Source organism: Notolabrus celidotus, chromosome 12 (genome assembly GCF_009762535.1).
Source record: "Notolabrus celidotus isolate fNotCel1 chromosome 12, fNotCel1.pri, whole genome shotgun sequence".
NCBI lineage: Eukaryota > Metazoa > Chordata > Actinopteri > Labriformes > Labridae > Notolabrus > Notolabrus celidotus.
In genome coordinates this window covers 28283841-28306695 of record NC_048283.1, presented here as the reverse complement: position 1 = coordinate 28306695, position 22855 = coordinate 28283841, and the positions used below count along the sequence as shown (strand labels likewise).

The window sequence follows — 22855 nt, the reverse complement described above, 5'->3', positions numbered from 1 at the left end:
GACACAAAGAGAAGATAATTCTGAGAAAATGCTGTTCCTAGCAAATATTAAATAACCTTTTTGGCACTCATGTGAGTTGTTGGTGTAGGGGGAGGGGGCTTGGGTGTTTTCTGTGAAACTCCATACTGTATTTAGGTGACTCCTCTAAGGCGGGCTATGACCGCACCAGCTTGGTTTCTACTAAAAGGAACTGTGTTTTCAAAATAGAGGGATTATCTTTGGATTTGTCAGTCAGTCATTAAGTAGCAAAACGAGGGTGACGGAATTTGCTTGCAGATCAGCTGAGAGGGATGGGGGGACTGTGATCTCACCCAGATATCAGTTTCATGTGTTTAGATACGCTCTTTCTCACCAAACTCCATCTGTGGTAAACTAAGCAGAGCTAAATCAATCTGAACTGAATTTTTGCCTTTTTGCCATATCAAGACAAAACATTCAAGAAGAAGTGTAAAGGCAGGATACGTTTGATATAGTGTGTCAAAACTTCATTTTAAAGAGGACATAGACACCGCTACCTAGCATGAACCACATAATGTGTAGGTCAGGCTAGGGGCTAATGAGCCAAACGTTAGCATGCTCAAACAGAAAAAAGCTTAACAAAACGAAGCTCGCGTGACTGTCTTAATTCTCATAGACAATAGTTATTGTCTACCTAAAATATATAAGTTAGTTTTAATTCTCATATTATTGACCCACACGTAATTTACCTCTCAAGTTTTCAGAGCTGTGCAAGCTACCATCCCCCCAAACAACATTAATATGCTAACACAATTATTTAAATTAGAACATACTAATGTTTGGCTTGTTGAGTTTTAGTCATACAACAACATAAAGGGAAGTTAAATATTTGTAGAAGTGGAAAATTTACTCCCATTAACCTTTCAAAGGACCAGGCTGCTAGCTTGTTAGAAGCTTATTTGCTAGCATATGTTACCAAATCACACCTCCAACCAAATCAATACACTTCTAGTTTTGTTTTTGCTTTTAGCTCCTACTATGTCTAGCACATTACTTATAATCAGGCTTTCTCACCATATTAAGCACAGTAAGAACGTATGTGGTGATGTTCTCATGACCATGGTTGTCCATCATCTTTTTGTCCACCACCACCAGCATCTCCACGTTGAGCCCCCGGTCAGCCTGGTTCTTCATCAGCACAGCTCTTTTGTTCCTGGGGATGAATTTGTACTCATCTGGAAGAGTAAAGACATCCCCTTCTGGAGGTTTGGGCATGTCTGGAAAAATCAAGGGAGGGAACATGATAGAACGAATTGACTTTTTTATGAAAAATTGTGCAGCAACTAGAGTAGACGTTTATGAATTACACCGTTGCCAAAGGGTCAAAATGATTAAGAACAAACTATTTAACAGTATACTGTGGGCTGTAAGTGATTTATGAAAGACAAAACAATCATGCACTTAATAGCAATTTAATAGTAGTTATTGCACCTATTACAAATATACAAAATTTCCTCCTTGCAGATGATTATATGTTGTGCAATATCTGAAATGAAGGTAGCCACAAGCTTTGCCCGCTGACATTGGCCAACAGTTCTGACGAGAAGCAGACAACCATTTTGGATGATTAACTGCACTCCTACCTTCATGACCTGATGTCATCACTACACAGCAAACTGTGCTTTTTTCTGCTGTTGAATCTGGCAGAAGTGTGTGTTATGCTACCATTAAGTAAAGTGTGAAAACACAGCATATGGCTGCAGCTAAAGCAAGAGAAATGTTCTCTATTTGCAACAAATATGAGCTTTACCATGCTGTCAGTGTAGCTGTCAAATACTTTGAATCATTTCAAATGCTGTAGACAAAACACAATGTTGATGAAGTTGAACAATGGCTATGTTTGTTATATAGGTAATGCAATAAAAATACAAGTTCACCTATTTTGTTTAAATGTGCTGTAAACTGTTCACACAGGCAATTTTAGGCAGTGACCTAAAGTATGTCAGTGTGTCAGACTTTTTCCCCCTCAGGCAAAGCTTGATTTAAAAAGACGATGACGTAAACTAGGATGAATTCAAAACACAATCTTTTTGTGATAACTTATCAGCACTTTAAGTGAACATGTGACTCAATCTTAACATCAAATGCACAGCTCTGTCCAGCTTTGAACTCTCCTTTGAAGCTGCCTCACCTTTGGGAAGAACGTCACACAGTCATGTCCACTTCTACTCACATAGTACAAATAAGTCAAAGCAGAACACAGCCAAAGAGTATTTCAGCCAGTCGTGACAGCATCATCTCAAATCTCCATTTCTTGTTATCTTTGGTTATCAAAACTTTCACCCATCACTGCCTGGGGTAGACAAAGTATAAAGACTAGAAAGTTTGCTTACATAGGTGGATAGCAGGTGAGCCACCAAAGTGCCTTTCTGTGTAAAACATGGCACAGGTGTTCACTGATGTCATCCTGTGAGAATGTAAACATGGGTGTGTTTTCAAAGGGGACAGATGGCTGGGTTCTGGAGGGTAATAGTGGTGGTGGTACCAGTCCAATCCCTGCTTGCTTTCTTACAAGTAAGACCCCTGTGACCCTGGCAATGATAATAGATCTTGTGGTAATTTTCTCAAAAGCAAACATTTACCCCAGTGTAAAGTGGATATAAAACAGGTTATGTCACTCATATCACTAAAATGTCAACAATGAATTCCCGAAACATGTTGATTTGCTAAAGTGTTCATAGGTAAGGAAGGAGGCATTTATGAGTCGTCCTCTTTCTAAATCAGTAATAACTTGTCTCTTTAACACAGCAGGGACTTGCAATGTGTTAACAACAGAACATTAGCACTTAGTCTGTTCAGTTTGAAGTTCTATTATAAAACGATACATCATGTGTTATTCCTACCACACCAGTTTTGTAAGTACTCAGTGAACTTTGCAACACTTCCAAATGATAATACTGGCATTCAATGCAACACTATAAATATGGTGACATACTGATGATAGTGTTTCTGCTTACACTGACCGACCACGACACTGGGAGGTTGACTGCCAACAGATTTAATTAATAGGAAAGGTCAATAAGAAGAACTATTATTCTATGTCAGTCTTTGTTTCTGTCCATGACACTTTAAGTGGTGTGATAATACTTGGAAATGTGACTTAGCTTCTTTGAGTTCAAATGAGTTACTTTGTGATATCTGGAGAATTGAGGATATTGTGTAAAGTGACAAATGTGTGTAATGAAAAACATATGTCTGGATTTAATCATCCTTATTTAAGTGTTGAATGTTAACTATTGTTTTTATTTCAGTGGTTGTTAAGGGCACTATGACTACATGGTGATTTTCAGAACACAACATTTTACATAATCTAATTGCATAGTTTGGAGTTAAAAAGATCCAAGTGCAAGTATCCCTTAGTTGATTGGATATAAAAGAAAACTGCTAACCTCAATACTACATTCTCACTGGGATGTGGAACTATTCATGATGAAGACTGTCTCTGTGTTGAATTAATCTTTGCATTAGAAGCAGTTGTGACATGTTTCATATGAAGAGTTGATGAATAAGAATGCAGTTTGAAATAATGCTACAGAAAGATTAAAATGAGAAATTGCCCTTACATACATTTCTTCCTTCTCCCGCAGAAGTGTTGCCTCTGCCTCTCTCCGTGTCTGTACTCATCGTCATGCTGATGGCCGTGGCGGTGATGCTCCACCTGGTCCCTGTGTCTGTTGTCGTTATTGTTTCCATGGTGCTGCTTTTGCTGCTCTTCATTAACTGTGTTGTAGTTGGTGTCTGTTTTAGAGTTTGTGGATCTCTTGGAGACCGAGTGTCCTTGTGATTCGTGATGAGTTGAATCTGTGGATCTCCTCTGAAGCACTGTGGGCTCATGACTCATGGGGGACCCCCTCTCGCTCTTGTAGAGGATGTGTGGCTGGTGGCTGGAGGGTGCTGTGAAGTTCTCGGTCTCAGCAAGGCTGCGAGGCACAGGTCTGAGGAGGTAGTCTGCATCCTGTGTTCTGATCAAACCTGACTAGAGGCAAAACAGAGAGTACTATTAGCTTAACTGCAGTATATCTTTAACCTATCTAACCTGGGTATTATATTGCATACACTTAGGACACAGGGATTTCTAAAACAAACATTTTTAAATCCCTCCGCCCTGCTTTTATTGTAGAACTTATCATTTCTCATCACTGAAAAAAAACACACCTGAAGGGCTGCAGTCATATATTACAAAAATACATCAATAACCTCATTTGACTGTTCATTTAACTTCCCAATTCATCTCTGTCAGCAATTAGTCAAATCTGAGCCATGGGTCAATGCGCATATGACCCCTAGGCCTCTGTGTGGCTCAATTACTGGCCGTGTTTCTTCATGTTCAACATCTGTTTAGCTGGTCAGGGTCAGATGTTATCTCAGGAAAATCTAAATGTGACTCAGTCAGATAGGAAGAGTTCAAACAAAAGGAAAAGAGCTGGAGTAAGAATTAAATGACATGGTTTCCTTATTCACATGCACCAAGAATATAGCAGAAATAAGCAATGCAGCTATAACTCACATGTCTCACTGTTAAAACTGCAGTAACCTGTCGATGTATGGGTTATGAGTCTGCCCCACTTTGAGCATCAGTACCTTATGCTTTTAATTCTAGAGGATAAGCCATGGAAAGCCCATCTTTAAATCTCCAGAGCTTCAGCACAGGTTCCTTCAACTGACCCTTTCTACCCTTCCCCCCATTTTTTAAGGAAGGAGACTGAGACATTTTCAGTTTTCAATAAATTTCAATCCACATAGCCCATTCAGAAACTTCCACTTGCTCTCTTTGTCTTGCTGACTCTCTCTTGAAACACACACCACATCTGTGTTGACAGTCAACTGGCAAGAAGTGTTTGGACTTTAACTGTTCTTGGCAGAAGTAGTGGTTTTCCTAGAACCTTTTTTTGGTCACTTTATGTTGATTGTGAGATCCTTATAACTGCTTTCAGTCTGCTGGCTGACAGTAACATCTGGACACAGTGGCAGAAGTGAAGCTGTGCCTGACCCGAGTGGACCGCAAGAGCATGGTGGCTGGAAAAAGAGCTTTACTGAAAGTTTTCAGTGACTGTAACTGTATCAATGTGTACTATTTTGTGCATTTAAATGGACATGTCATTTTTTTTTTTTTTTGAAATGGGTCAGTCACGCAGAAGCAGACCTCTACAACTGATTTTCTGTATATCATCAACACTAACAAAAAGGCCTCTTCCTCCTCTGTCAGCCACAGCAGGAGACCAGTAAAACAAAGTCCTTGGACAGTGTTTAGACTGTCTTGTCTGTAGTGAAGACCGATGAAGTCTAAGAATACAAGCCAATATGTAAAGCAGGGACCACAATGACTGCACAGTTCACAGCTTCATCGTGTACTGTGGTAAAAAGAAAGCTATCATGCATTTATGATGCTTTTTGTGTCATTGTTTCAACAGGAGCCAGATTGGCTCATCTCTTACATCGTTGAAGAATATTGATGTTCAAAGTTTTCTAAGATCAAAAAGGGAACAAAGATATGCACAAAGTTTGACTTCCTCTGAAGTCATACAGATACAAAGGCTTCCATTTGGGGAACTCTATACTTTTAACTTTTATGCCCTCAGCACACAGCAGTGGAGAGCAGTTGTTGTTTACAGGTGTTTCTGCGTCAGATAATGATCATTTCCTGGCGTACAGTAACTAGTGTTTGACGGACAAAAGATAACCACAAACATTGTTGTGGAAACATATTTGGAGACATTTTTATGGTCGGAAACGTACTTTTTGGCCCAGTACTTATTGAGATGATTACAGTCTTTGAGGCGCCTTAAAAAAAAAGTCTACAAACGCAAAAACAAAACAATGGATAGTTAAAATAATGCACAGAGAGAAGACATGTTTTGTCCAAGAATTGCAAGAAATGTCATCTTGTTTCTTTGTTAGAACTCTGAAACCAGCCCTGGTTTTACTCACCATGTGCTGCACTCTTCTGTGAACGCACTGACTTTTAACCCTGATAGATGCTTAAGTTTTTGGAGGGAATACCAAAGAAGACGGGGGTGTATCAATTACCAAGAAAAAAAAAGAAGGAAAAAAGAATGGCTTGCTTGCACACTACTACCATCTTCTACTGAACTTTTCTTTCCAGGAGACAAGAAATCATCCTCACTACAGCCAGAAACATTGGTTACAATCTCATGTGACAGCCAGTGCGTGATCCTGTCAGCCACATGGCACCTGCCCCGGCGTTGTGTAATCACAGGTGATTGTCATAATTTGGTTCCAAGTCACGGTGATGCCTCTGACCTGAACTGTGCTGCTGTCAACCTTGCAATTGTCTCATGCTCGTTCTGTCTGGGTGGGGGGTTTGTTTACCACAGAGGGATTAATGTGGAGATACAACAGGATGCCATGTGATGGCTAACAAATAGATCTGAACTGATTTGGTTTCTTGGCTTTTACACAAGGGACTTGAGAATTTTAGAGGAAATGAACCAAAAGAAAGTTTCCATTTTCCTGTTGTTTATATCACAGAGGATATTTTTCATCAGCTTGTTCCAAGAGCAGTAAAAGGAGATGGGATAGATAAGAGGTAAAGGAAATCTAAGATGGAAAAATACGATCGTGGGGTTCACACCTGCAGCCTTTGGACTGCACTGTTAAGTTGGGAGTTTCAACAGAATCTGTCATATCCTGATGTCTGGAGTTGACAGGATCTGGTTGACATTTAGCCTTAAAATGATCATTTTAAACTGTATACTGCCAACTCCATCTTTTTCATATTGTAAGAAACTCCTAAACATGACCTTGCTGTCCTTGTTATTAATGCCTACACAGAACAAAGCGCTATGTGCAGCTATGTGTGCGTTATGCAGCAAACAATCAGGATAGAAACATGCAGAGAAATGCTGCAACCTAAGATGAAAGTTTCCGAACAATTCCACCTGAGGCATGCCAACTGTACACATGTACGTCCTGACTTTGTCTGACTGCTACTTCTGTCTCTTCCCTTTCTGCACAGCTTGCACGAGTTACACTCTACAGCTCTTGCATTCAGTCTGGTCTGTTTTTTAGTTCACAGTAAAATAGATTAATTGGCTCTTGTTGTAGGGTTCTGGAGATCTTCAGCAGACTTTGATGAGGTTTCAATCCAACAGTCTCCTAGCAAAATAAGACATTGAGATAATTTTGTATTTCATCTGCATTCTACCAACTCTCTACATATGTACATGTGGGTGTATTGTTGGGGCAGAGTATAAACAAGGGTATACATGAAACAGAAGTAATATCCTGCAGAATGTCATCTGTCCCTGTTTCATTACAATGGAAAAACCTTATTAACCTGCACCTTTCTCTAAGTGTCGGCTACACTCTGAAGTTGTAGTCAAGTTAAAGGTTTTCATAATTTTTGAACACTTTTTTGAGATGATCATGTAAATTAAAACCACTTCAATGTAGAGTGAAGCAAGGGATGAGCTGGTATGGTTTGTATTTGAGGCATCATCATAACAGCCTAAGTCACTCTGAACATCCTTTGTTTCCTCTCATTTGGGTCTGTGGCGGTCGCACTTACTGGATGAGCTGTCTCTCTTCAATGCTCGTATTGCTTTAAGTATTTGGCCTTTATGTTTTTGTCCTGTGTTACAGATATTGAATAAAGATGTTTTTAGGTTTAACTTGTGTTGGTATGTTCTGTATTTTTCCAAAGCATGCAAACGTTCTGTCTATGAGCAGAAAGAGCTTTCCCTTATAGACAGAATCCATTGAAGAAATTGTACAGAAAACCATATGTTATAGCAGAATACATAATGAATTTTTAAACAAAACAACATGCATTTTTCCTTTCTTTACCAGCCATCAAACACAACAGATAATCTTCGTATGATGTCTTCAGTCTGTAAACTCTGCACAGTCTTGAAGCTTACACTTGGCCCTACATAAAACAACAAGTATCTGTCACTTCCTCTGAGTATGTGTGCATGCGAGCCTCTAAGTTAAGAGATTAGGTCAGCTACAGCCTTTCCTAAATAGCCAAAGTCATCAGATTACACAGTGCGCTCTACGAGGTGCAAATAGCAGTCATAAAATGCTGAAACACTACTTGGGAGGGTGCAAACAGCTGGACTCTGTGGAGTCAGACGCATCCAGACAGGCAGCGACAGGAACGGGGGAGGGGGGCGGGAAAAAAACGGTAGGAAAACGGAACTGAGGGGGGAAGCTTTCAGTGCATTACAAGGTGCACCTGACTGTGTGGAGTATATGGTGCTCTCTTTTTTCCATCTGCCTTCTTTGAGTGGGCTCCTGAGTAGAGAACATAAAAAAGACTTTATTTCTCAGATTTTAGTGCACACTTGCTCTTTTATTATGGCCCAAACATATGAGCAGCACAGAGAGTCCTAGTGGTTTGTTTAGGTACTCAGAATAAAAAACAGATTGACTTATTAACCACCCATTGTTTCATATTTTGTAACATAAACAAAAACAGCAGCACAAAATTTTAATTCAAAATACAACTGGAAAAGTTACCGCCACAAATCTGTTGTGTAATAGCTCAGCAACTCTTCATCGTGTTTGTTTAGTTCAAGCTGGTTCCCTGATGGACACATTTCTAACAGCTGAAGGCAGCAGTTCAAACTATGGCTCAGTGCTGACAGGACTTATTGGAAAATTGGGAATGAAGCTCTGACACTGAACCTCAGTGCTAGACACCCTTCCTTAATCAATTAGCTGTTTCACTTCAAGCTGTAATTTAGTCATGTGTTGGCAGGCAGTGCACTCATTACACAAACTGGAGCTCCATCAATTTGGAAACAACACATTTTCCTAAGTCTTGCAGACGCATGCACATGACTCAATACCAAATCTTTGTTTGAATGAAAACACTTTCAGGGATGTTAGTGCATGATAAACTACTAACAACCCTTTAAGATCATCTGATGGATCTTACTATTTGAAATTGATCGTAGCAACCTGCAAAGACCACACAGCCTGCTGATCAAAGCTTCATCACATCAGTGAACCATCCTTCATATATACTTGGAAATCCCAGAGGTGGGACGAGTGTGCAACATTCTATTATTACTACTACTACACGGCCTGAGGCGAGAAACACACCCGACCTTTTACAAGAGGAAAACACATGACCTGCGAGTGATTTGCAGGAGGAGGATTTGTAGAGTTTCCCTTTGGTAAAAGAGGAGTATGCTTTAGATATCTGAGTCAAATTAGATAAGACAAACAGAAACTGACACATGTTGATCTCAGGAACTCCGAAGTACAAAAAGGTTAAAACAACCAAAGATGGAGCTTGATGTGTCCTATGAAAATGAAAAATGAAAATGGTTGCCATGTAACACTTACAGCTACAGGAAATATGAGAAATCAGAATCCATGGAAAAGTCTGAAATGTTAAGAATGTTGTCACTGGTATTGCAAAGCAACACATCTCAATCAATGCAACCACTGTTGGAAAATGAAGCCAATGAAGATGTGCAAAAAAGAAAAATGCAGTTCCATGAGTGTCCACTAAGGGCTGACTCAAAAACATATTGAGACCAACCATCAGCCCCAAAATCTCAATTCTATAGCAGGACTTCATAAATTTAAGTGATAAGTTGAAAAGTTATTCAACAAAATATACAAATAAAGCATTATCTAAATTGTTAAAAACTCGACTGATGACAAAAACATTTCCAATATGGTGACCCCTATCTTTTGGTCTTCTAGCCAGTGGATTATGGGTCCAGTGGGTGACGTCACTGAGACTGCAACCATGCTAATAGTCTATGTCACAATGCTAAATATGCTCAAATAGCACTTTAACATGCCAGACAAAGGAGTGTAATGTTTACCATATGTGTTAGCAGGCTAACATTTGTTGATAAGTCACAAAAAGTTCAGCATTAGCAAACAGGAGTTTCCTGAAGTATTTACTCTAGCAAGGAGTCTGACAGATTTGACATGGTCATTGTGCCAAAAGAGAAATGATGGGAAAAGTAAAGTTAGTTGACTCCACTTTCTAGAAACTTACAATTTCTGTAGAAAACTTGCCAAACCAGCATCTACATGTTCAAATACAGTATTTAAGTCGGGGCCAAGTTTTTGTCCGATGGCCCGATATTGTCATTGCTAAAGCTTGGTGAAAGCACAAAAAAAGATGCCCTATATGAGAAAATAAAAGGAATCATGTTCAGAGCCTGCATGGCACTCTCCTCACCCCTCAACTCCCTCACCCCCATAAAAGCCAGACTAAAGAGGATTACACTTCAGCATAAAGTCGACACAAGGACCTGCTTTATGATCTCCCGTTCCACATGTGTGTCACTGTGCAGATCTCAAACTCTTTGGCAGGTGAACAGAGTCAGAGGGATTGGCCTGCTTCTTATATTCTTGCTTGAAAGTATGAGATTTTTATGGTTGAACTCTTTACTGTCATTAAAAGGGGGATAACCACTATATGGACTGCCAGACGGGAGAGTTGAAAAGGCAACTTATGCAAAAGCTTTACAACCTAACACTCCTTACAAGGGGGGTTTCGGCACTTCAAAATGCCAGGGAGGGAACAATGACCCTCATAGGCTTCATCTTTACATCTCTCTCTCTTTCTTTAATCCTACATCGCTTTGCATCCATACATCACCCTGAGAAAGAAACCAACATAGAGGCTGAATAAGTCTTTCCGAATGTAGATGAAACACTTGACATTACTCTGTGACAACTACAAAGACTTCAAGTTTTTCACAGATAGATCCTCGCATTCATACGTCAACAGCACCAATCCAATTAGAGCTGACGCTGGGCCAGGATACCAACAAAGAAATGTCATAAACGTATTTTTGAGTGCACTAAACTGACTAATAACTTTGCAGAACATAGTAAAACCAAGACTTTCCGGATGAATCATTTTACCTTCATCACATTGATAAACTTCTTCTCTTTTCTATATATTCAAATGCGCTAATAAGCTTTTGGTTTAGTTCTGTCCATGAAGAGAGTTTGAAATAAGTGGTTTCTAGGTCAGCCTCTATCTTCAAACATAAATCAAATATAATTCCTCTAACAATGACATGGCAAAAAGCAAAAGAAGGGTGATGGAATAATGTAATCTTTGCAGTATTGTGCTGCAGCATTAGGCCAGGTCCTCACACCGATACAGTTATTGATCGGGTGCCTCTGGTCAATATTTACTTTCCTCCTGCCAAATAGAAACCTGACCAAAGTGCAAGGTCTCCTGTGAGCTCTGAAGTGGCCCACTGAACTTTGTTACCAATTTTGAGCAGTCGTAGACATTCAACATAGAACATCTGGAGCACACACATATAGTATGTTTCTATAAGAGCATGCAATTCAGAAATGGAAACACAACAGCCAGAAGATCAAGGTAAAACCTCGCCAATAAGGTATTGAGATCATGTAATGATAACGTATGTTAATATGCAGTCTAGCATGTAGTTAGAGAATATTTTTGATACACAATAACTACTCTAAGCTTCCCAAGGAGGCGACATACTTTCGTCTGCTGATATACCAGCTTTGTTTTCCCTCATTACCATCAGAAAGTCAGATTCTCATTGATGCACTGACCCAGTCCATCCTAGCCAGCCTCAGTCGTGAGAACCACATTTACAGTCTCTGCAACCCTGGACCTTTTGGCTGAATCTTTTATTGGGATCTGGTCTGAGATGCAGACATGTACACACAAAGACACACACACTCTCTCTCTCTCTCTCTCTTAGACACACAGAAGGAGAAGCATCCCTGGAGATGTGCCATTCTGCGTCTGTGTTTAAGGGGGGGAATTCTCAGGCACAGCAGTGGTCCTGCACAATTAAACATAAACAGCAAACCAAAAAAGTCAGAGCTGAAGCGATTAAAAAGCACCAAAAAGCAAGAACTGAAATTGGGTCATTTGGGTTTTTACGCCATTCTTTGGATAAAATGGTGAACAGAGAGCTTACTTGAATGGTAAAATCCTATTTTTCTTCTCTAACAAGATCCTCCAGATGCAACATTTATATGACCACAACTCTGAATGTTCTCAAGCCTCAGTTCCTCTTTTAAACTAGAAACTTCAAGACTCGTATTAAAGTGCAAATAAGCAGAATTTCTCTGCTGTTTTCCATCTTCACTGATTGTTGAGTTCTAAATGAAACTGTGTGTGTGGGTTCAGATGTGAAAGGATTAATGTGCATTCATAAAGTCTTTTGTTTTTTCCAGACTACTAAGAGGCCTCGTACCAACTTGGGGTCTAACTGGGGTGAAGCTGCTTCACATAGGCTTAGTGTCAATCTTACAGTAATGTTTCCTTTATGTTTATGCAGATGAGGAAGACCACCAAGGCAAGATCTGAAAGTCAGCCAAGAATGTTCTCAGAGTGCATTGTAAATTTAGCAATATTAGCCAACATCTATGATAAATAACTCTCAGAAGGTTGGGTTTGATGTTTAATAGATAGAGAGTAACAAAACTAAAAGAGCTCTGGCTCACACACGGTGTAATCCAACCCATCTGGTCATTAATCTGTTCATTTCAATTAAAAAAATCTGCTTACCTTGGATTAAGGTGTCCTCATGATGGTATTAATAGGTTTAAGATTGACGTTAAGCATGCTAATATGAATTTAACTTACACATAGGCTTTCCAACAAACAACATCAAAGCGACCTTGTTCCATGTAAACCATTCAGTTCAATTTAATTCAATTAGCTGTTTTTTGTGCACAAGTTCTCCTTTAATGCTGTCAGCTAGGTTTGATCTACATAGACTATAACATTATTATTATAAGACCATGCAAAAGATGCCACTCAAAGTTAAGAAATATGAATCAAAAATAAAACCCATGAGCTGTACTCCACTTGTTTGCCAGGAGAGTGGGTCAAACATGATGTAAATGCCAAATAAAATGATGAATTACCACCAAAACGCTCTTTTGGCTTGCATGCTTTTTAGGGATTTTCCTGGCTAATTAACCAAACATTCTGGTGTATTTCACAGACTGGACTTTTCCACTCATTAATGATTCATTAGCTGATTTAGGCAAAAGTGCATCACACATGGGATGAGCCAAAACAAATGATATGCCGTGGACTGGAGCAAGAAGCTACCGTGCATGACTAGACCAGACCAGACAGTCAATGCACTGATTAAAATGATATATGAAAGGCAGCTCCACAGAAACAAACTGTAAGATTGATTGATGAATGTGTGGGTGTCAAAGTAATGCCAGACATTGAGAAACTTGTATTGAGTAGATTTACTGCAAGGCTGAAATATGATTTGTCCTCCTCTTTTCCCTTCACTAACTCCTTTAGATTAATGTCTCAATAATATATATTCTAGAATATGAACTAATCCCAAATTAAAGTACATGAAATGAATTTAAAAAAGGCACACAGACCTCTTTTTTCTTCCTTTTTCCAAGATTCAGCATGTCAAAAACACTCATGTTACCTTTGTATTATGATCCCAAGATAAGCCAGTGTTCTTAAATCTGGCCCCCAGGCTCAGTATTAGTTTCAGGTCATTGAGTGCTGTTACAATGCTCTCTTGGTGTTTCAGTTCCTAGATAAAAATGTCCAGGATACCTATCCTTATATGAATGGACTCTGGTGCACTTATGCAAACACACACCTACTGAGATACAATATGTCCACAGGTCCATCCTTTTTATCCAAACCCTCCCGCTTTCCCAATTCCCCACATGCTCACACTCACCATCCCCATGCATGTGGACAGTGCCACAGAGGAGTTGACCCTTGACCTCAGTGACCCCTGGTAAAAGCACAGGTCGTCCTGGTGGTAGGCCCTCAGGCTCTTGGTGCCATTCTTTCCCAGGACCTGGACGGTGAAGCCAGGTGCGATCAGGATTTCTGAGGCCTCCTTCAGTTCCACGTGGAAGTCCTGCCCCAAGCCGCTCAGCTGGAAGTGGACAGTTTCACTACTGCTGCTGCTGCTGTCTGAAGTCAAAGAGCGTCTTCTTCTCCGGTGGTGGTGGGCGACTTCATGAGAGATGTAAACGCCTTGGTTGTTGACCTCATATGGAGATACAATCTCATATTCTGGATGGGGGATGAAGAGAGACAAGGGACAAAGACCGAAAATCAGGATGAGAAGATTATTGAGAATTTGTTAGCAAAATATGTTCTGAGTTAAGCAGCCACTTTAAAGACAAATGTTATGCTTTACATATGTACACATTAAATGATAATAAGCATCATTGTTGCATCAAATGGAGATGTTGCTCAGAGAACGTTGTGATGCTTCTGTCATGGCTATTTTATACATCAAGCTCAGCAAAAAGAAGCCACATCATCCTTGTGGTCATTGTAGTCCGTCCTTGCTAACTCAATCTGCCAACATCATTCACTGTGATATATTGCTTGCTGAGTCAGCTGTTACTTTGAGTGCATTACAGACTGACTGAATAAAAAACACATACTCCTCCCTTCCTTTGCAAGTTTTCCTTGACCTGCATCATATACTTTTGCTGGCAGGGTCAAGAAAGAGTTACAAGAAGAGGAAGGGCTTTAGACAATTCCCGCACTGGTCCTTCCAGAGTGAATCATGTTTGACCTATGTGTGTGTTTTACTGCAGCTCTTTTTTTTACTGCAGCTGCAGGCTGGATAACTGCAGGTCATAAAGGAAGATGGTGGCAGGTCACAAGCCCGGCCTCTTTAGATCAGTTAATTGGCTAATGGCGCACGGAAACAGCCCCACAGGTAAGAGCAAGAGTGAATGCCTCCTGAAGATGGAGGGATATTGGTTTTCAAGAGGAAATCATAACAGAGGATGCTGCATGTGGCAGTCTTCTGAGAAATAAGGAGCTGACACACCCTGGGATTAAATATATGATGCCTTAGGTTACCTTCAAGACTTTGGAGACATTGAATGGATTGGGAAGCCACTTGGAAGCATTACAATGTGTACTTAAAACACTGTCATTTTCTTTGTCCAACTGTTGCCTGGATCTTTTTAATCTCAGGTTCTTTAAGATGGGATCTAAGTAGTTATAAAGGGAGCCTGGTTACACATCACACACCTTTACACATCATGCATAGTATAATCCTGGCACCCATCACCAATACCTCTGGGGATAGTGATAGACATTTTTGGGGTCTATTGTTGTAGTAACACTTACAACTGGACTTAGACTTAAGTAAGAGTAAGGAGATGACTTCTATGATCACATTTTTAGCTGCACTTGCAGAGATATCAGACATCTGTTTATCAAGATGACTGAAAAACATAATCCTAGTCAATTGACAGCCAATGAATTCTCTCTTTTGCTCTCCACACCGACTGCTTTTGTGCATGCAGCTAAATCTTGCTGAAACCCCCTTTGCACAATACTACAAACTGGAACACACATTCTGACATCAGAAATCTTCTCTCTTACCTACACAGGCATGATTTATCTACAGATCTGTACAGATTATGCACTGTACACACTTTGGATTTATGAGTAATCTCCAAGCAAACAAATGCAAGTGTGTCATTGCTGATTTCATTGCAAGGGTGCTCAGCCTTGCCATTGGAGAATGATACATGGTCGCTTAATCTCCACAGAAATATCAGCAACCTTGAACTTACAGTCAACAAGAGCCAGTGTCAGTTACTGTACAGTATGACCTGCATTAGCAAGCCTGAATAATGAGTAAATATAGAACAGAGACAGACATGTTTTGCCGGAGCAGGGAGAAACATGCAGGGTGTCAGACGGTGTGTCATCACTGGCAGTGTGAATGCCTGAGGTCTGAACTTGGATATTTGGTGCATCTTGAGGCTGAGTAACAGCCCCCTCTCATAACATGTCATACACTTATTAGTGGATGCATTTATTTAAAGCACCATGCGTTATTATGCTGCATGAAATTCAGCTTGGGTGGTGAAGAGCGAAGCAAACCTCAAATCCTTACAGTGTTACAGGACTGCAAAGAGCAAACAGACACTTCAGGTCTCAAGTATTCGTGGCAGACAGAAAAATGTCTTCTCAGTCTTTGTTGTTTGTCCACCTACCCCCAGCACACACACATACACGCACACACAGTTACACCTAGTCCACTATGTTTGCTCCGCCTTAACTCAAAGCCCAGCTGCAGTGACCCGTGTTTGACAGTATACAAACAAAGAGTCTGCGGGAACAGAGCATGCACACACACTCACACACATACACATATCTTGTCTGATGGACTGAGACAAGATCTTGCAGTGGGTAGTTTGTTGGTTTAGTGGCTCCTGAGTGCCATTAGCACTGATGGGGGGTCTAACCAGTGGGTGCCTATGGGCTTAAACTTAACAAAAGACTGAACATGTGAACTTTGTCCTCACCCAGGCTGTATGAATGTTAAACACATTAAGCCTGAGCGTTATCTGTTAAAGCTTTGGCTGTGAGATGATCTGAAACAGAAGGAAGGGTTTCCCCCTCATTTCAGCTCCACATCATCTCCACATGTGCACAGAAAAGGGAGTTTTGATGTTTGTTTATTTGTTTATTTGTGTGCTTTTCATGGCAACTTCGGGAAAAAAAACTTAAACAAAGGAGAGTGTGCAGCCAGAGGAGTTGCTGACTCAGCACCACATGGGGTGACATCCACAAAACAAAGAACAGATGAAAGTGTCACACTAACTGCTTGCAGTAATTAATGTATTGACTCAAGCGAGTTTAGTGTATCTTCATTGAAGGATTTGGTGACTCCCCGGTGAGTTATAAAGAACCCAAGAGTATGCTAATACGAAAGAGCCTTTTTATAACACCATTCCGCATTTTTATCAATGCAACATGATGACATTTTTATTCAATAAACGAGCTATTTCTCAAGGGAGCCACAAATCTTAGTTCACAAAGAGCTATTTGTGAAGAAAAGCTGATTAAAAAAACGCAACTATTTTTAATTACGCTGTGAACTTAATTTGAGCTCTACTACTGCTGGAGACACTCATGGCTCTGTGTCAGGGTGCAGGTCGCCCCCTCGCGGAGAAGAGTTGAAACACACTGCGCAGGTGAGCACTGTTTGATGCTAGAGAGAAACCTCTGATGGCTTTACTTCCGATCTTAGTGCAACATATTGCCAAACATAGCCCGCTGATCACGATGCTCTGGCCCATATGTGTAAAAATAGACATTGCAATCGCAGAGACACATCTGATTCTGCAAGACGTTTAGAACAATACTTACCTGTGTGTTGAGGTAAATTGAGAGCTCGCAGCAACAGAGATGCTTCTAGTTGAGATTCAACACTATCAGCACCATCATTGAAAGACACGCTCTGCAAGGAAAATGTCAAATTATGACCTTTAACGTGCAAAATCACAAGAAGTTAACAACCCATAAATAAATCATTTAAAGTGTGACAACTTTAAGGGCTCTGCATGCATGTGAGGTAATACAACTGACTGACCTTGCTTAATGTGATATAGCAAAAGAAATGAAAAACGAAGAACAGCTGAGTCCAGATTCTCCATTCTGCACAACTCCACGAAAAAGCCATTTCTGCGGATCACCTTTACGCACGAGCTGAAGTCTTAAGTCACCCTGCCGCCTGAAGACAGTCCAAAGAGTTTTGATACCCCAGTCCAACAGCAGCAGCTCTGCAGAAGGACTTGTTCTGAATGAAGCATCAATCAGTTTTAAATGCAGGCTTCTTCTTCGCTGGTGCCACTTTGATTTCCATTCATTTCCATGCGCAGTTTCCCCACGCGTAAAAATACTTGAACTCAAATCCTCTCTCCCGGCGAGTCATTTTCCCCCTTTTCCATTCAGACAGTCCGACAAGTATCCAAAAGTCTCTCTCTCTCTCACTCTGCCGTGCGCTCTCCCTCTCCCCAGTGACCCCCGCGGACCATTTTGACTCCCAGTGAGATCATGTGATTGTCTTAAATAGGCTGCGTCTCGACTTGGCAGAAGCAGACTTCTATGAAAGACGCACTGAGTCCGAATCGGTTTCCCTCTTCTGAGAGCCTGCTGAGAGAGCACTGAACACAGGGCTGCTGAGGGCTGTGTGAGTGTGTGTATGTTTCTCCTGTGTGTATGTTTGTGTTTTAGGAAGGGGGTGTGGGTTGGAAGGGTGGTTAAGTACAGCCTGTAGCCAATCACATTTGACACCTGTGCTGAGAGATGGGGTTTGTGCTGGTTCATCTCTCAGGTTGCAGAGGGATGTGGGTGTGAAGAAGAAGAAGAAATCAAGTAGAATTTTCTGTTTGCTTCAGAGTAATGCAGTTATTTGATTTTCTCCTTACTTGCCCTTTAAAGACAGAGTGCAGAAACTGTTTATGTTTTTCCAGATCAGGTCACTTTGAATTGATGATGCATTTAAAGTATTAATCACAGGAATGAAAAATCCAGTAGTCTGGTCTCTGTAACCCAAACGTGACTAAGAGATTACTCCCTGAAGCAGGTAATCAGTAATTTGTGATGGATTATGGTCTGAAATTTAACCTCTAACCCTGTTTAATCCGCTCGTCATTCTCCCCATCTCTCCCGTATTCCGCAGCTGCACTGATAGGCAGTGTGCCAACATTTCTGAACTCCCCACAATCATTCATGGGAGTACTTCAGGAGTGTGGGAGCCAAAGGGAGTGGGGAGCACTTGTTTCATATTCTGGAGCATTTCACCCCCCCCCCCCCTGAAAAGAAAACCAGATGAGTTTTCTGCTGTGCTGCAGGAGAGAGAAATGTGTGACGGTTTACGGTGTGATCTTCTTGGCACAGAGTCAGAGTGAGAGGAATCAGAGGTGAATTATGGATGGACCACGGGGTTCCATCCTTTGTTTTACCTAAAGCCTGAAGCTCCCCTTTAACTTTCCTCTAACTCCACACAAACTCCCCTGTACCTCCCCTACAACTCTCTTCTACTTCCCCTCTACCTCCTCTACTACCAAAATGGCCGACTTCCTTTTGGGCTTTGGGTTTCGGTTCAAGGAGATTTTGGTAGAAAGTAAACTCCGTCAGGACCCTTCTTGAAAACATGTATGTGTCGTATGGGACCATTTTCTTTTGTAGATCATGTAGAAGCATCAGTATTAATGTCAGTTTGTTTTATGACCATCTAAAATCCTCACACAAGAACACTCCAAGATAAGAGCACTCATGCATTCATGGGACAATATCAACAAAGAGATAAAAGGTACCGCTTTGTCCACAGGGGTCACAAGATTGACACAAATTAAAGATTAGGGCAGGTGAATTAAGTTAATGCTCATCTGATCATTTTAATGAACTCTTAACAACATATCTGATGGGTTTTGAAGCACTGAAATCTTATTCTGGTGGAATATAAGCAAAGAGTTCATATAGGTTGTTTCTCAGGTGTTCGGAAAAGCAATTCAAAACCATTGAGACAGGACTCTGGAAAGAGAAAACAGTATCACATTTCAGCATTTCAGAGGGAGTGATGAGAGAGGACCTTTATGATAAATTACAGTGAGCCATGGATGCCAGAGGAGCAGAAACTACACCTAAAAGTGGGACAGGGCCCCAGCTGGAAATGACCGTGTTCCCTAAGGGTTTTTGCAAGGTGTTTGATCCGCCTTCCAAACCCGCTGCGTCATGTTAAATCATAACAAGACAGTTCTTAAAAATCAAAACCGAATGGCCAAATTCCTCTGAATGCAACTCCTGCAGATAAAACTGGAATGTAGATGCAAGAACATCGTCATCCTGAGAGCAATATGTTCTAAGCCTTTAAAACTGATACATATACAAAACTTACTTCCAGATTTCTACCGAAGTTTGCCAATTCTGGATTTAATCAGTGATAAAACACCATCATGAAGACAATTCCTACCATATGTTTGAAGGCTCAGCAGATCTTTACAGTGTCAGCTGCTGCTGGAGTTATATCTCCCCTTCTTCTCTTACATCCATACACCCTTTACTTGCACATGCGTGTGCACACTCTGCAATACAATACTTGCTCTGCACCTATGTGACTGAAAACACACTGCCCACATACTTCTGAGTCAAATCTTTATGTTTGGTCAGCAAATATAAAAGCACAAAGCTGATATGAAAAGTTTCCAAAGCTTTGATCTCTGAAACTGTGTGACCGTGTTGTGTTGTCAGACTATGAAACACTCTGACAGCAGTGTGTTTCCCTATTGGGGGGTTAGCAGGTAGAGCAGGTTGAGAATAAAGAGAAGTCACCACATTGTTTGAAGAAGCTGAGTTAAAGAAAACCCCCTGTGGTCAGAGCTGAGCTGGCTGCCGTGAGTGATTTGACCTTTGAACCTCTGAGCTCCTGTATGTCTTCAGTCTGTCTGACTGCTTGTTTGTGTCTTTCTTGCAGCTACAGTTTGCCTGTCTTCACTATCATGCAGGGATGTCCAGAGTCAAAGAGCTGGCACAAAAAAGGAGATCTTTCCATCATTCCCACACAAACTGACGTATGTAGTCTCACAGAAACAGGGCATCATTTCACATTAGACAAGCTGCAAACACTCTGCTTTGCTGGATTTCATTACAGCAACAGTTTGATCTAAATACTGCTCTAAAGTAAGGAAGAAATGCAATTAAACAATTTTATTTTCTCACAAACATCTGCAAGAATTTAAATCTTTGTGCCAGCTACTTGCTGATGTTTAATGAGGACGAGGATTTCAAAGAGATCAACAATTCATACAAGGATTGGTACTGCTCTGGTGTCCATATAATAAGCACGACACTTAGACTTATAGTTGGATAAAATGGGGCACATCACTAGTATGGCACAGTCCAAAGTGAAACAATCGTCCTTCCAGCACTGCTAATGTTTGATATCTCTTTTGTTCTATTGGTCCAAAAATTGTAAACGAAGCAACTGTACATCCCAGATATAACTGGACAAACTACCCACCAATAAAATGACTAACAGCTGTATTAGCACTTCAGCACTTGACCACTCTGACACTTTACCTCCCGCCTGATGCACTCTAACACCTTGTTAACTGTAATAAGGTTTATTGTTGGTTCATCTTGCATAGTCGTACAGACACCTTGTCCATTGTTAGGTGTGGCTCTTTGTAAAGTAATGTATACTTTATGTTGCTTGGTCCCTGCTACATTTATTTATACATGTGCACCATCAACCTGCTGGGGTCAAAGTGCAGCTTTCCTGCATGTCACTCCCAACTCTGTCCTTGTTTCCTTTTCTAGCCACAGTCCTATCCTTCCAAAATAAAGGCATTACAAATATAAAAAAGGAGGTATAAAGTTGTGTTTTTGCACAGTAGTTGAATTGGAGGTATCTTTTGGTTTGGTCAAAAGTCTGTTTCACTTCTGTTGTGATAGCTGGAGATTAAACATTTTCCTGTTGAACTTGGTGTGTGTGCTTTTGACTTTGCATTGTTTAGGTACTTGCAGTATAGTGTGCATTTGTTTGCCTCTCTTTGCACATTTTTTCCCATTCTTGTGTGTCTCCCTTGATGCATTTGTTCTCCAATGTCTTGAATCTTTTCTGAAGTTGCAACCCATTCCTCCAAATGGAAATCGACTTGGATTATTTGGTCCGTGCTGAATAATCTTCTCTGTGCTTGTTTCTAAAGTCTCTTCTATGTTCTTAGCTGTTTCACACTTTCATCAAGGCAGCATGTGTGAGTATGCATCAGAGCGTGTGGTGAACATATGCGAGTCTGTGTTGAGGTTCTCTTATGTGATTTATGTGCATCTGTGTCTCTGTGTGACAGTGTGAGTCTGAACATGGACATGCATGTATCCCTGTGTGATTGTGTGTGTGTGTGTGTGTGTGTGTGTGTGTGTGTGTGTGTGATTGTGTGTGTGTGTGTGTGTGTGTGTGTGTATCTGAGTGTGTGTTTTGTTTTGGTCCTCTTGGCTGTGTATGAGAGTAGTAAGCTGACAGCAGCTGTAAAATTCCTCTCTGAGCATCACAGAGGGGAGGCTGATGAGAGCTGACAGGGAGTGAGAGTAAGGGGAGGTGGGAGAGGAGGATGAAGGTGAGTGAGGAGCGGGGGGGGGAGATGGTGGTTGGCAGCTAGTTTGATGATTGAAGGTTTGGTCTGGCTTTGCAGAAACTCTGTGCTGCTGTCGAAGAATACCGATGTCTTCATGGTTATTGTCTTGACCTTATCGAGTGTTACCCGTACACCTTGGATGTATCAGCTCAGAGGGAAATGACTGTTTGCCTTAAATAATGGTTGTGTTGAAGTCTGGCTTTCATCTAATGCTGAACATATGCCCAGCTATCCATGTATCCATATGACTTTGTGTTGCACCTTAAAACAAATGTAACATTTTGGAAAAGGAGAAAGTTTATGCATTACAAATAACACTGACATCTATTTTGGAAGATTTTGAAATCCGATCATGAAAATCTCTGCCTTATTTTACTAAATCAGTTTTAGGTCAAAAACAAACAAAGCAAATACACAGGACTCTCTCATATGATGTTAGTTTGATTTTGGCATGATCTAAATTATATTATAATTGTTTATTCAAGTTTTATCAAATTATCCTGGCCTTATAAACATTAATTTCATGCTACAATAACCTCTACTCTGGCTACAGACCTGTTGGATTATTGCATTATTTGCAGTTTTGCAACATTTCATCGTGTTTGTGACCAAGAAGCACATGAAGCCAACTTTAAATGCAATAAACAAACACTGGAAACTTCTTATCACAACTCCATACTCGCTTGAAACAAACACTGTCAGACTAAGAAATACATTTAAACCAAGAGACAACCAATTGTAGCAAGCCAACTGTCTTGTTTGGCTGGAGACTAAAGACTCAAGTAATTGAACTACATGTGAAAAGCTCTTTAACTCATATCGTGAAGCCATTGTGAACCCATCTTGGTTTGGTGGAAGCAGTAATCCTGACCAAGGCTGTTGAATAATTGAGAAATCTGCTTCTGACCTGCTGCCTCTCTGAACTGCATCAGGGTTCCCA

General features: G+C 40.7%; 1 protein-coding gene across 1 annotated transcript in view; it reads right to left on the bottom strand.

The window, feature by feature from the left end:
- Positions 1-17459, bottom strand: part of LOC117822330 (A disintegrin and metalloproteinase with thrombospondin motifs 16) — a 55088-nt gene extending 37629 nt beyond the window's left edge. The window contains exons 1-5 of the mRNA XM_034697004.1: positions 17370-17459; positions 17147-17237; positions 13686-14029; positions 3586-3994; positions 1033-1235 (exon numbers count right to left, since the gene is read on the bottom strand). Of these exons, the coding sequence (XP_034552895.1) occupies positions 1033-1235; positions 3586-3994; positions 13686-14029; positions 17147-17237; positions 17370-17459 (1137 nt within the window). The remainder of the gene's footprint in view (positions 1-1032; positions 1236-3585; positions 3995-13685; positions 14030-17146; positions 17238-17369) is intronic.
- Positions 17460-22855: the final 5396 nt, after the last annotated feature.